General features: G+C 42.5%; 1 protein-coding gene across 2 annotated transcripts in view; it reads right to left on the bottom strand.

Annotated features, from left to right (window-relative positions):
• Positions 1-16,054, bottom strand: part of LOC126426794 (autophagy-related protein 9A) — a 151,259-nt gene that overhangs the window by 41,681 nt on the left and 93,524 nt on the right. For both annotated transcript variants that reach the window (XM_050088792.1, XM_050088793.1), the window contains exons 10-11: positions 6,844-6,997; positions 4,774-5,016 (exon numbers count right to left, since the gene is read on the bottom strand). In XM_050088792.1, the coding sequence (XP_049944749.1) occupies positions 4,774-5,016; positions 6,844-6,997 (397 nt within the window). The remainder of the gene's footprint in view (positions 1-4,773; positions 5,017-6,843; positions 6,998-16,054) is intronic.

Here is a 16,054-nt window from a genome sequence, read left to right as displayed (position 1 = left end):
GGGAGCCAAGTTTATATTGAGTCAAATAATAAACAAAAAAAGCACAGAGTCTCCTGGAAACATAAAATACTGTCTCCCACTGTGAGGTCTGGTCAGTTAAAACTTTGACAAGTACAGTTAAAATTGACACAGGTAGTCCCTCTAGTGAGAACTGAAAACCAGTTGTCTTGGCCCAGGTTTCCAGCCTCCTGACGGTCAGCTGTAGCTACCTCATTGTCACCGTAAGATTGGAGAAAGAGAAGACGATTGTGAAATCATCCGCAAATGAGGAGAATTTGACACAGCTCCTCACTGTGGAGGAAATCACCGATAGCAACGGCAAACAATGTGACAGTGAGTACACTGTCTTGCGGGACCCCATTCTCTCAAACACAGCAGTCAGACAAGGCATCACAAACACAGTATCAAAAGAGTCGGTCCGAGAGGGAGAACTGGCTAAGAAGCGGTAGACGTCCACGTAGTCCCCACTCGTGAACTTGGCGAAGAACGTTGTACCCCCGAGAAGCTCTGTACGCTTTTTTGAGGTCACTAAATACACAAACCAAATGTTTTCGACATAAGAAAGACTCCTGTAACACTGTATCCAGTAGAATTAAATTGTGAAGGGTGGAACGGTAGTGCCACTGTCAAAGTGAGGGTACTGCTTGTATCTTTGCAAATATTTTCACTTTTATTTCTACGTTATTCACATATTTTTAAGAATTTTTTATACTCCAACACAGATCCTTCCTCGTTCCATCTGCACCAATACAGAAAAGATTCCTATCCCTAGTCAGAACCCAGTCCCACATACTGTTCCTGCGCGGTTGTTTAGCTCGTGGAATCCTCCCAAATGGCCTTACTGTCAAATTACTGACCGCTGGCTGCGAGCCGTCCTGCCCCTCTGACCACCTGTTCAGTTTCCGCCAGTTCTTAACCCTCACCAACACAGCCCTACAAAACAATGAAAATCAGGCCCAGACTTCCTTACAGTATCTCCTCCTCTCCATTTGTAAAATTCTTCAACTGTGCAATCCTAAATTACTTGATCCCATCTTGCACACAAACCCTTGCCCTCCAGGAACTAGAGCAACGCACACAGAACCGTATCAAAATACTCTCCGCCCTGCTCACTTGTGACTCCCGTCTGTCTACCACTCTCCACCACTTCTGTAACAACCTCCAAATCTCCTCCACATCCACTCATAGCAGACAAACTCTGCCTTGCAGACGAACACAATTACCCCAGCTCAAAAACTCACACCCACCACTACACAAAACCCAGAACCCAAACAGACTAAGTACAGTCATGAATCTTTCCTACAAAAGCCTTAGTCCCACAGAAGTATCAGCAGTTCTTTCCACAGGCCTCAACTTTTGCCCCTGACCTAAATTCAATTATGCAGGATTTGTTAAAGACCTCCTCTCCTTCTCCTGGTGGGAACATATTTTCGCCACCAACCCTACCGATCGGGGGTACAACCAAACACCGATGCTGAACCCTGCCTGACTCAGTTCACTCCTCCATCCACCCCAGTGCCCCCCAAGTCACCATGCTTTAACTTTTCAGAATTTCTTAATTTTGAACCTTTCTCACAGTCATTCCCCAAATTCCTCAACATGCAGGCTAACCTTACATTTGAAGAAACAACCACAATCCACCACCTCAAAATGGATGCAGACCTTATATCCTACCTGCTGACAAAGAGTCCACCACTTTTATTTTCACCTGCAACTATTACCTGGCAGTATCAGGCAGGACTCCACACGGCGTCAGATTCATCCACCTAGAAAGCTTGCCACAATAACCCCATCCCAGAAATCCAGCAAGATCTCTGTCCCCCCTCAAATCCTTAGGCCCGTACAAAACCTCACCCCAGAGTCAGTCTGCCCCCTCACCTCTACCACTCCCCGCACTCGTACCGTCGACACGCTTTCTGACGTCCATACATCCGACCACACAGGATGCCCCATTGTGACTGATAAGTGCACCCCCACTGGGAGAATCTCTGCTCTCGTAGGCCGACACCTTCGGACTACCACCCACAACCTACTCTCCTATATAAAAGATTACGATTTCCTGTTCCTTTACCACACAGTGCCCTGCTCACTATTATTGGTGCCACCTCCCTTTACACTAACATCCATAATACCTGTGGCCTTGCCACTATTAACACTACCTTCCCCAATGAATTCCAAACCAACAACCTCCTTCCCAGTCGCCACAACCAACTATATTCTCACCCAGAATTACTTATCCTTTGAAGGCATTATCTAGAAACAAATCCCACATATGGTAATGGGCACCCGTATGCCACCATCCAACATCAACCTATTCTTGGGCCATCTAGGGGAATCCTTCCTAATCACACAGACTCTCAAACCCCTCATCTGGTTCACTGATGACACCTTCATAATCTGGATCGAGGCTGAGGACACGCAATCCACATCCCTCCAGAACCTCAACATCTGACCTCCAAGATGCCTACATCAGTACCTCCATCCGTATCAAACCTACCACCACCAGTAAAACCTCCACTTCAACTGCCGCCACTTATTCCGCACTGAGGAGTCCCTTCCGTACAGCCTAGCCACCTGTGTCTGTCCCATCTGTAGTAACAAGCAGCCCGTCTCAAAATATACCGAGGGTCTGACTGAGGCCTCCACACACAGTAATTACCTTCCAAAGCTTGTACAGAAACAGACCTCCTGTGCCTTACCTCTACAGTCGTCAACCACCTCCCAAAGTCACACTGTCTGGCCACAGAGGAGCATTCCCCTCATCACTCAGTACCACCCAAGACCAGAGCAACTAAATCACATTCTCTGACAGGGTTTTAACTACAATAGTGCCCTGAAAGGAGGAATTTATTACTCAGTATCCTCCCCAACCCTCCCACAGTGGTATTCCGCTACCCATCGAACGTACACAATATCTTCTTCCCTCCGTACACAACGCCTGCTCTCAACCCCGTGCCTCACGGCTCGTATCCCTGTAGTAGACCTAGATGCAAGACCTGTCCCATACATCCTCCCGCCACCACCTACTCTACTCTGGTCACAGGCATCACCTGTCTCACCAAGGGCAGGGCTGCCTGTGAAAGCAATAACGTGATCTACGAGCTAAGGTGCAACCACACGTGGGCCCAACAACCGATGAGCTGTCTGTCCACACTAATGGCCACTGAGAGAGACTGTGCCCGAGAAACAGCTGGACCGTCCAGTTTCTGAGCATGCTGCCAAACAAAACTTTCTTCACTTCAATGACTGCTTCGCAGCCTGTGCAACCTGCATACTTCCTACAACAGCAGCTTTTCTGAACTTTGCAGGTGGGAGCTCTCCCTCCAATATATACTATGTTCCCGTAACCATCCTGGCTTCAATTTCTGTTAGACGCGGTCCTTCACACATCTATAGCTTTGCTGTTTCCACTACACAGCCTTATATTCCACAAGTGCACTCACAATCATTTTAGTACACAAATGTTTTCGGAATAATGTTTTCCTTATAAGACTTTTAATTGTATGGGTGGTGAACACATTAAAATAAGAAAAAAAAGAATGGAAAAATTATTTGAAATTGTTTTTGGTGAAATTCCTGTAGCGTGACTCAATTCATACTCAACTGCAAGCACCAGTTTTCAGAAAAGTGAACTGTTATGCATGGAATGCCGCAAAATTATTGCTGACAAGTGGAACCTTTGGCAATTTTACCAAATTTTCTTTTCTGAGTAAGGCTCATACGAGAAATGTTGCTGTGGTAAACCTGCCATTGCATGATACTTTGATGCTAAGAATTTCTGTTTCCCATGTTTCTGCGGTCAGTATCATCCACGGGGATGTATACAAACTTCTTGAAGAATAAACATAAAAATAAAATATTTAGAATTAATAATTCATATAAGAATATGTGAATTAAGAAAGACATACACCCCCCCCCCCCCTTGAAAATAACACACACACATTGTGAAACCTAATCGTAATTTTACAATTACTATAACACACCTGGATCCCCAAACTTTATAAGAAACATACATGTAGACACAGGTAGATATATGACACAGTTAGATATATGACAAAAATAAAATAAATAAATAAACAAACAAATAAATAAATAATCAGATTTCAAACACTGGTTGCGAAAGTGAGAGGTCGAGTCGCTAGCCACTAGGCTACCAGTTGGACCCATAATGTCATGTGCTAAAAGGCATCTAATTTCTGTCGCAAAATCTTCATGGTCATTTTCTCAACAAGTATATACAAATAAGCTGAAAGGTTTGTGCTTATTTTGACTCCTCTGCCACCGAGTGAAGTTTCTCAGATATTGGATTGTGGCACTTGCCATAACACTTCAGTAGCAACACTCATCAACAGCCTTATAAATGGTATACTCCTAAATTAGCTTTATCTAATAACATTAGTTTTACGACAATACACAAATTAAGTTTTACGATAATATGTGTAGAGTAAATTAAGTATATCTGAACTGCCGTGCCTCTCATCCACCAACACTTACGAGGTACAGAGGGGGGACATTCTGTTACCTAAATTCCCAAAAGACTTCTGCACATTCTCACAGCATGTGGTAATTTATCAGCCCTCACTGTTTCATCAGCGAGACACACATTGCAACGTTTTGACATTCCTTTTCATTGAGAAGGAATCAACCTCTAATCGTGTCCAGTGGACCATAAGTGAGAGACCGAATGTGGGCGACAGATCGCTGCCAGCAATCTGTCACTCGTGCACGAGCTCCTTACACTCCGAGACCGAACTGCGCACGTGTGGCACCGACCTGGGCGTAGGGGTCACGAGCCGGGGTCACGCCGACGTCCGGGTCGGGGGCGCCGGCCTGCCAGGCGGGACTGCCGTGCCGGCGGACGTCCATCTGGGCAAACGAGCAGACATCGCCGACGCCAACCACCTCGACGGTGAAGTTGCGCAGGAAGTCGACGATGTCGAGTGCGTGCCTCCGCAGCAGGAAGATGATGACGAACGGCGTCACCAGCGGCGAAGCCAGTTCCTCCAGTACGTATACCTAGGGCATGAGGCAGACTGATACTTCAACTTTTCCATTTTTTCCCCTTTTTTCTCATTGATTTTTAGTTTCCTTAATTTTTTTTGTCTCAGTTCGACCAACAATTTGGAATAATGGTAACCAGTTTCTCACATGTCCACTCATTATCAAACCATTACCCTACTGGATGTGAAATTATTAATGAAGTAACATTTGTATGTTTCAAGCTCTTCACAACTGTTCAACTTGAAACCCAATGTAAGTGAAATGTCTACAGTTAGGAACAGTACAGTACAGTAGGTACTTAAATTAAGGACACAAGAATGTTCAAATTTGAATTTTGTAAATAGTCCAAAATGTACATTTGTTATTTCATTAATCATTTCAGGCCGACTCGGGTATCGGTTCAATAATGAAACACATTCGAAACCAGTCACCATTAATCCAAACTGTCGACGCAACTGAGACAGAAACACGAGGATAAAATAAGACTGAAAATGTTACTGATCCTTTGGTAATATAATGTTGGAATTATTCTTTCATAATTGATCTCTCTGCCTTTTCTTTCTGTGATAGAGTCTGCACCATTGCAGAACTTCCCAGTGGATGAAACTGTGTGCCGTATCTGGATTCAAACCCAGAACTTCAGCAGCCACTTCCTCCACCTGAGCTGGATAAACGCTGACATAATGTATGTTTCACAGAATAGTAACAGGCACAGGGAATCTTACTCTAAATAGTGGTGTGACACTGACAACACACTAGGCAAGTTTACGCATCTACGACAACACTCCACATTGTCTTTATGTATGTTCATTTGTATTTATTTAAAGGGACTGCAAAAAGTAAGTGACATGTTGTTATGGCAGACCAAGTAACTTTTGCTATTATGCTGTGAAGTCTAAATGGCACATCGGGCAATATGGAATATTTGGTAAGACGCGGGTTCACCTCGAGTGTGCAGGAGCTGGGAAAGATCATTACATTTGCGACTTCAACAAATAGATGAATGTAAAATGAATCATCTTGACTACATAAAGAACATCGTTTCAAGTTGTAAACTTAGACGTGTTACCAAATCAAATTATTTTTTGTTACTTGTAAGTAATTCTTTTAAGTGGTTAAATTAAGAGCAATCACTGAATTGTATTTTGTCTACATTAAATATGTTTTCCCCACAGTTACACAATTATCTGCATTTTTAACACCAAATTCCACATTTCCCACATAAACCATTCCCCCCCCCCCCCTTCTGCGAGGGGGGGAATCAAGATTTTTTTTAAATTTTATTCAGAGAAATGTCAATACTGACTGCCAAACAGTTGAAGTTTGTCATAAAATATGCTCAAAAGCTAAGAATGAGCTCACTTGTAGATATAAGTTCAAAAGTAAATGGTATTTCATAACTATTGAACTTCCCATGTGACACTATTTTTAACATAGCACATCTTCATAAACAACGTATGCTCAAATCCTTGTTGGTAGAAATCTGTTTCTCCATCACAGTGCCATTCAAAAACCACTGTATGAACATCGTAATCATTGTTCCATTTTTGCAAATGTGTGATACTCTGTGAGTGTTTCCAAAGAATCTGGCTAAACTTAAGTAAGCACACACCTAAAGTCTGTGGTTCAGTAAAAACTAATTCTGGTGGACAGGTGACGTAATAAGGTGAATGACTGGCAGATAAACAAAACCTGATACATAAGTCCACAATTACATTGTTTGAAGATTCTTAAACTGTAATAGCACAACACACCCAATATTTTGTTGTGAAAAAAATTACTACTACTACTCTACTACTACTACTACTACTACTACTGTTCTAGTGCTAGTCCACTACTCACCGCCTTGTACTGGAAGAGCTGGGCAAACTCGTCGCGGACGCGCGCCGTGTGCGCCTGGCCGCGCCAGCTGTCGGGCAGGTAGTGCGCGTGGGCCAGCACCGCTGTCATCAGCTTCTCGGGGCAGAACACCAAGTTCTCATCCGGGATGAACGATCTGCCGGAACACCGTTCGAGCAGACAGCTAAGTTAGGGGGACACTTCGACATAAAAAAATAAAAATAAAAAATTGAGCTGTCGTTAGGGCCACAAACTGAGAAAGTACTGCCGCAATGTGGGGTACAGCTGTTTGAAATGTTATGAAGAACAATGCGCATCTGGTTGTTGTATTAGGAATTTTGTGTTTGTGTGTGTGTGTGTGTGTGTGTGGGGGGGGGGGGGGGGGCGGGTGTGTGGGCGGGTGGGTGGGGTGGGGGGGGAGGGGGTTTGGGGAGGGGGGAGTGCATACGCCCATGCACGCAGTGATTCACAGCTCCCACACTACAAGTGTTGAGCATTTCTTATGATTTGCTACCAATGACCGGTAGTTGATGTAGACAACAAATGGATAATAAAGTAAACTCAAATTTATTGAAGGGAATGAATTATCTTAATTCAATAAAGCACACATTTTCTTATGGTTCTTGAAGTTCTTCCGGCAGATACATACTTCATCGTATTTCGGGTGGGCAACTGGGACAGTAATAAATCTTGTTTCAATACTTGGGAGGATAATCGTACAACTGTCTTCAGACAAGTCAGTGACCGAATTAAAATCACCTGTCACAGCGATACAGTTTGTTGTAGACGTGTGTACACCAGAGATAAGGCAACTGGCACAAGAGTGTCCAATACCCATATAATTTTATGCGTCTAAGGATAAAATGTAGCAACTGCCGAGGCAGCAAATCCACAGAAGGCGAGTGTCGGAATGCCAGGCAGCAAAGGTGTGGAACAGTAATTCCTCCGAGAGGGCTGAGGTGAAACGAGTGCATCAAACAGTTGGGATACACTCACCTTCCACAGCCTGGCGAGTCTGCTGTGGCTCAACACTGTACCTCCAAAGATTACGGGAAAGTCGAGATACTGGTCACAGCCGCACCCTATCGGGATTCGGTGCTCGAGGAACCTGCGGAAATACGATCGCCAGATGACTCGCTCGACAGAGACTAGGAATTTCAGCTCGATAAATTGCGGAAACCACTCGCTTCACATCTGCACTCTCACTCCCAGGGAAACCTGCCATTCCGTCTCTATGCTGCCCGAGATTCGAATTAGTGTCCTTTATTTTAATAATTAACCAGTTAACTTGCAGGCACTGTGCTCTTGCCGACTCTGGGGCCTGCCGTGTTTTATTGTCACGAGGAGACCACACGGCACTCAAAATTTTGCAATTTTCTATATCTATGTTATGAGAAGTAAACACCTCAAACGTCAATCTCTCAAAGCAACTCTCTGTAGTGACTGCCACTTCACATCGCGGCCAGATACGAAGAAGGGAGACAGTCCGAGCAGTGATAGCCCCGTGGCCGGCTACAACTACTTCGGGCAATCCACCACAGAGACCGACGACGACATCACTAGGCACAGCATACGAGGAATCGCTGCTGGCCACGCAGACCGACTCGAATACGGCCGATAGAGGGCGAACCGTAGTGATCCGTAAGCGATTCTCGCATTTGGCCACCGCCACGATCGCGAAGGCACAGTTACTGAGAGTGGCATTACTTAAATGAATGCGCCCGCCCTACAGTCAGTTCATCTCGCTTCGCTGTGCTGTGCTACGTTGCTACCGACGTTGACGATCGACAGCTAGGACCGCACTGCGGATTATAGACTAGCGCTCTGGCATATTCCGTCATTCATTGTCTACACTTCATCAGACTACCTGGACACTGTTTATCAGAATGGACTTAAGCATGCGAATTTGGTTTATATATTTGTGGTGTGAATAATAAATAATGTCAGTAATTGATTCTGTGTTCTTTCAGTCCTAACACAGAAAGTGGCACTGTTTAATAATGGATTCAACTCAGTCATACGACCATACTGTTCAAGTGAGCATTGCGCAGGTGATGGCACAGCAAAGGAAGCTGAGAGAGGCACAAGATCCGAGCACTTAGAAACACAGGCAGACGCAGCAGCAGTCACCAATGACATGTGGCTCAGAGATGATGAAATGGTCGTAATTTGATCTCGCCAGCAACGGCAGGTTGCAAAAACACTGCACAGCAGGCCAACTTTCCAATTGAAGTCGAAAAATTGGGGACCACTACTGTCGTGCCCCAACTGTTTTAAGAAACGCTGTCAGGACGACTGCTCAGCTCGGTAGAACTTTTAACACGCTTGCAACTGAGAGGGGTGTACAGCCTCTGCCTGCAGAGCAAAGCCCCTCTTCCCAGCAAAGCAGACCCACGGATGTTAACAAGATTGAAGAAAGGCTAAGCTTTCTATCGACCTTACAATTAAGGACAAAACAATCTGGCTTCCCTCACACCAGCCCTGTCAGAAAGTTCTAGTGGTAAATATTCCCCGAGGCCTCTCTAAATTTCAGACTGGGGTTTGGCACCACCAGCGGACCTGTGATCTTCCGGCATTTTTTGGAGCAGCCAGATCAGGATGTGCAAGTGCGACATTGTCACAACCGGACACACGCCGGAAGGACATTTAACGAATGTGAGACTGTGTTTCAGGTCCTGCAGGAAAGTGGGTTCAAGAGCAACTTAGAGAAGTGCAGTTTTTTCAAACCACAAATCGAATACTCGGGCCACATTAACTCTGCTGCACGAATTTGACCGACCGACAAACAGATATAATCGACAGCCGTGCTGACCGGGCCGACAGCTGTGAAGCAGTTACAGTCCTCCTTAGGGACAGTATCGTACTACCGAAAGTTCCAGGGAGCTCCAGCAGACACCACACATTGGTTGTGTAAAACAGGTAATCCTTTCACGTGGACTGGTCAATGTGGACGTGTATTCTGCCCAGCAAAACTGGAAATATGGTCCGTGTCAGGTACATCTTCGTATACGACGGTAAAGAGAGGTGGGCTACATAGTGGTGTGGCAACAGTCATCGTAGGAAAACTGGACAGGAGAAGAAACGATTAACGAACAATTAATGTAACAAATTTACTTTAAGCTTATTTTTCCTAACGTACGGAGACTCATTACAAATTATGTAGCAAGAAACGGAGTCCAGCTCGTACAATAGAAAGGACGACAATGTCGGAGCTGCGACTAAGCGGCGTCCGCACAGAGTCCCTTAGTGAAGTGGCTCCGAGTGCGACAGGGCAGAATTGCCGCCACTGGCAACTCCTTTGTGGCACTAGAGGACACACTTAGTCCAGAGCCGCCACAGGAGTGAAGGCTATACAGAAAATCTGGCAACGTGCCGAGAAGTTCATCTCCAGATCACTAGAGCCGCTATAAGAGTCGTGAAGCTATCTAACTGTCCAATTGGAGCCCACACGAATATCCGACAAGCTGTCCGATGGGATCCAACTGTGTCATTCTGTACTGCAATCTGCAGTTTGGTTTCTTTTTATAGTCTTTCTCATTTCATATCTGCATATGCAAATTATATTTTGTTACATCCTGGTTATAATAGGACCGTACACTTAAAATTCTGTAAGATTTACCGCTCAAAAAGAGTCTACAATTAATACTGATTTAAGATATCTGATTTACAGTATTTTAATTATTTATAAATGAAATGTATAATTTTTTTATCATGAATTAAGCTGTGTGGTTTTGTTTTTGTTTATTTAAATAAGATTGATGTGTGATTAACAGTTGTTACAGTGAATATATTGAACTATTTTTCAGAATATTTCATGAACTGAAATACTCCTATGAATTCCCATGCTTTTCATCTGGATATTAACAACCAGCATTCCTACAGGTTTCCCCACAAAATCTCAAGAGTCGCTTCTGCTGCAGGAAAGTGTTTGCAAGCTGTCACTTGATGTGGACTGTCATACCGCTTTTGTTTGTGAGGACCATTTCTTTGAAGAAGATTTTATGAATAAAAATTAAGCATGTGCTAAACAGGTGCTAGTTTCCAAAACATTTGACGAGTGTTCATTATGGAGCTGCTAATATCAGAAGTGGATCGGATGAAACCAGTGTTAGTAAATTACCGAGCACTAGTTGCGCTGAGCCGTGTAACTCTCTGATGATACACTGTGTAAATTTTTTGTTCCCTCTCAAAATGAACCTACAGATGGTCAGTATGCATGCTTAGCTGAAACATCTTTTAATGAGAAAAGTGGAGTTTTGAGTAATGGAAGTTTCAAAAGCAGACTTATGTCCCAGAAAATCAAAAATGTACAAGATTCATAGAAATATTTTAACAGGGCTAGAAAAACTTAAAACAAAGCTACATCTTGGAAAAAATGAACTAAAACACTCAATAATTTGTATGGTAGCAATATTTTCTCTTTCACAAAAAAAATTAAATTATGTAGCCAGAGTTTTTGCAAACAGCCAGTTAAGGACCACCCATTGACCAGCAATGTGGATGAGGTATCTGCTCTGTCCTGATACGAGAGAAGCCCTCGCCTGTCAGTTCATCGTTGCCTACCGTCTGTGAGGCATCTGTTGTCTATTGTACCTTTCGAGCCCACGACTGAATCCTGCAGTGATGAATGTAATAAATGCAATTTGCAACAGTGTCAAATGTTGTGCTTTGCTGTTTGCTGAAATGTCTTTGGAGAGACATGCATTGTTACTCCTAGTCAGGGGCATACATGAAAGTTGGAAGCAGGTTATAGCATATTACATCACTCAGAACTCAGTTTCGAGGACTACTACAGTTCTCATTACCTATTTTATAAGGCAACTGCAAGAAATATGGCTAAAGATAGTTCGTACAGTCTGGTACCAGGCTACAACTGACCAGAGAGCACATAAGGAACTCTACAGAGCGAAATTAGTTAGTGATGAAGCTACCGCTGTGATTTATGTCATTCACACTTACTAAAGAGGAATGGTCTACTACGAAATAAAATACAATTTGGGTTTTTAAAAAAAGAGGCCATTTATGAATTTATTCAGAGGACTTTTCTCCTGGATCAGCAGATGATGTTGAAGACTTTGCCAAAATTGCAGAGGAGTCATTTTGACTTTAAGGTTTTTTTTTTTTTTACGAAGTGGTTGCAGCCCAGCTTAGTCACACAGTTGCTGCCGTTATTGAGACCTATGGAACATTTAATATTTTACCTGCAGAGGCAATATATACCGCAGAATTTGTTGAAAAGATAGACTGCCTATGCAATTCACTAAACAGCTTCCATTGTTATCCACAAGATGGCAAGTCTTCCAAGTGTGCCCTGGAACTGAAAAGTTGAAAAGTGCTGAAGCTAGGAACAAGGAGAGACAAGACAACAATGTTCAGTTTTGTAAGTGGATGGCAAATTAAAACAAGATTACTGATATTCATTTGAAACAGTTTTTAAAAAATTGGCTTCAATTTTTTAAGCATGACAGCCTTCAATTGAGATCCACTGGAAAATGTTTTTTGTTGTGCGAGGCAACATGGTGTCTCAAACACCTACCCACCCAGCTTTCAGTTCAAAGCAACACTGAAAACAGTTAAAATCAACAACATGCCCCTACCTACAAATTCATTAGGTGACTGTAAGGATGTATGCCATTAAGCGATTTAAGGCAATTTCTGGTATCACGTAATGAGAGCTTTCTTGACTCCACTAAAGACTATTGCATAGCTGACAAAAATGTTTTGTATAGTGTCCTTGCTGATGGTGGTGGCGGTGGCAGTGGTGGCGGTGGTGAAGAGGCTGATGTAAGGAATGCCAGAGAAGCACTTGCATATGTAGCTGGTTACATACTGCAAAACACGAGTTAAAAACCTGGAACCGACTCTGATGACTGTGAGACGACTCTGCTTTCGCCAACACTCACAGAGTATCATACAGTTGCAAGTTTCAGGGAATTTGGTACCTTAAACAAACAATTACTGTATGCAAGTGACAGCCTAAAGCATTTTTAACTAACATTGACAGACAATTGTATGCATTTTTACATAAATATGGGCAACAGGAAAAATTGGAAGATAAATTCCATTCACTGTTTAGATTTCTAGAAGGGACAACATTTTGTAAAGCCTACTTTCCTGAGAAATATATGTTATGAAAATGTGTACCATTTTTGATTTACAAGTATGTCAGAGATTGAAAACACACCATCTGTAAGCAAAAAAAGTTTAAAGCTGTGATAAATTTTACTGTGTGCTAAAAAAAACTGGCAGTTCATTTTTGTTTTCAGTTAATTGCTTTTACCCCCATGTCCTATATGTGACACTTTTCTCTTAATTTTGATGTTGTGTCTGATTTTGTGTTGAAGCATTTACACTACTTTCAGGATGTAGGAACATTTTAAAGGAAGTCATAGGTTAATAATGCAAGTTTCTTGAAGTAGTCCTACAGTTGTGACAAATTTTAGATAAAAAGTAGGCCTACGTAATTCATCTGCTTGTGCTGTTGACATAGAAGCTAAGCATGGAAGAGATGGAACCATTTCTCTGTGGTGGTGCAGTAATTCTGATCATCGAAATGAAAGTTGTGAAGGTCAGCTGGAAAAATTACGTACTAACAGGTTGCGAGATGTAAAAATTAGCTATTTATGCTACAGTTACTGCTATAAAGGTATGGTAGAGGATATTTTTTACTCTTGGTAAGAAAAGCTCAATAAGACAGTTTCACAAACTGTTAACAGAAGCCATGTGGGAGACACAATATGCCAAGTACAGTAATTTGTTTGTCTGCAGGTAGGCCTACTTTTCAACACACTCATTCTCTGGTTACATAGGCACGTGGAAAACACTGAAAGCTGTATTATATAAGTTGTTTGATGCCTTTAAAGATCCAACTGACTTCAAGATGGCATAGTTTCTGTTGCATAGAGTAGCAAAGGAGGCAAAATAACTATTTCCTTCAACAGTTACAAAATACTTAGCTTACATACTTTGGTATGGCAGAAAGGTCACAACCGTGTTCAGCGGATACCCTGATGTCACAACTGACAACAGCGCGAAATCAGCTGAGTGGCTGCGCAAAGCCACCCAAAGAACTGCACCAACTTTCGTGTTTAATGAAACACCATTAGTAACGGTGGCAAAAGATTTGTTTCTGTCAAAAAAAAACAGCACCCGATTTCTTTGCTGACTGCACAACTTAAGGGTACGCACTTCAATATGAAGCGAGCAGCTTCTGAACTCGACATTGCTCGGCACTGTGTAGTAGTTTGAAAGACACTGACCTTTTTGCAATTCTGACCTCTTCATCCAAATAGTCCCCAACATTTTTCTACTGCTGTCATACAAAGACAGACAAGGCGACATAATCTACTGCCCCATAAATTTCAAGTTGTCTCGAGTATAGGAAGATGGCAGTCTGTTCTTACACACATTTATAGGCTGCGTTCCGGCTTCGTCATTTTTTGGCAAAGGAAAACATACTCCTCGAGGCACTGGAGACAAAAAACAACCTACAGAAAGCAGCAGAGATACTCAGCAATTCCCGTGCTACTGCCGACGAGACTTACGATACGGGGAAGAAGTTCATAGCAATGCACTGTACTTTGAAAATGAAACAAAGTCACTGACTAACGTACTTCGTTATCAAATCTTCTAATAAATAACTGTTGAAGACAACATTCGACCTCACCTCTTCGCCTCCTACACGAGCAACTGCTCGACAGCACTCTCTGAGAATGTGCTTGCAGGTGGAAGTTTCGAAAAACTGACCCACTAGATTCACTGCAATGGGATCGGAAGGCTTCAAAGTTTGGCCTCTTGCCTAGTCCCACCAACTAAAGAAGCAGCACCTGCAAGACAATTTACTGCACACGTGGCTTGGTGTGCCGTGGAGATTGTTCCTGCGGGAAAAAACAGCAAGAAGTGTTTCACCCTTTATATACTCTGCAAAGACCACCCGTACTCTGACGTTGCAACTGATATCCTTATTATTGGCGTTAATGACTGTGACACGGGTAATGAATCTTGGAGGAAGGGAGAAGAGATCCCACTGAGGATATTAATACAGAAGAAACGGTAGAATTCGGATTAATGTTATTTGGTCCCTCTCCCTCCAAGTGTCATAGAGAAGTAACAGTTTAAAAAAAGGAACAGTTGTATTTAGCTAAATGTTAACATTTTACACTAAGTTTGTGCTATTCTGATGCAATTTTACATAATCCTATGAAACTCTGTTTATTGTTAACTGAACTAAGTTTCTTTATTCATAATCTAACAAGAATAAACGTAATTTATTTCTTGTCATTTACACCCATGTAAACAAATTTTTGGTCCTATATTCAGGTTGTTTTAAAATCCTTTCCACAAGCCCCTAGAGGCTGTAAAGAGGACTTTATCGAGGACTTCATCTACCAAGTCCTACATAGGAACCCACTTCTGGAAAGTTCATCCGACGACACTACAGAGCGTCAAAATAATAGGTGCTTGTGCCTGTAAATTTGTGTGTACACAGGGTGGTTCTACAATGATGTTACAGACTTTCAAGGATGATGGAGAAGGATAAATGTATCAATTTGAGGTAAGGGTCCCTGTGCTGGAAACAAATGAGTTGAAAGTTGTAACTGAAAACCGTTATGACACCTCTGACAGTGGAGAATACATGTACTACTACTGTTGTTGCTAAGATTGTAGGTAGGAACTTTCAGAGGTGATAGTATGGACCAAAACAAGGTTAAAAAAGTCCAGTAAACATGGGCCCTAAAATGCATACCTTAAGAGCCATGAGCACTTGTTCAATACAGGAGATGTCTTTGACAGTAATGAAAATGAACAAGTTCCCATAGCTCTTAAGATATCCTTTTTAGAGCCCACGTTTATTGGACATTTTTAACCTTGTTTTGGTCCATACTACCACCTCTGAAAATTGCATACCCTACATTCTCAGCAACAAAACTGCTGTATATAAGTGCATGTAGAGGATCACTGTACATCAGTTTTGGCTCACAAGATGAAGTAGATAAAGCAATAAAAGGACTAAAAAATTCCAACTCTGCAGGCACTGACTGCATACCTGCAACAATATTAAAGAAGAGTGCATCAAACCTAATTGAAATACTCACACATTTATGTGACTGCTCACTTCAGGCAAGCACTTCCCCTGATTTATCGAAAACATCAAAAATTATTCCTGTATATAAAAAAGACGATAAAGATAATGTAAATAACTACAGACCTACCA

The sequence above is a fragment of the Schistocerca serialis genome, chromosome 11 (assembly GCF_023864345.2).
Source record: "Schistocerca serialis cubense isolate TAMUIC-IGC-003099 chromosome 11, iqSchSeri2.2, whole genome shotgun sequence".
NCBI classification, from domain to species: domain Eukaryota; kingdom Metazoa; phylum Arthropoda; class Insecta; order Orthoptera; family Acrididae; genus Schistocerca; species Schistocerca serialis.
The sequence above is the reverse complement of the archived record's forward strand: the minus strand, read 5'-3'. Positions and strand labels throughout refer to the sequence as shown.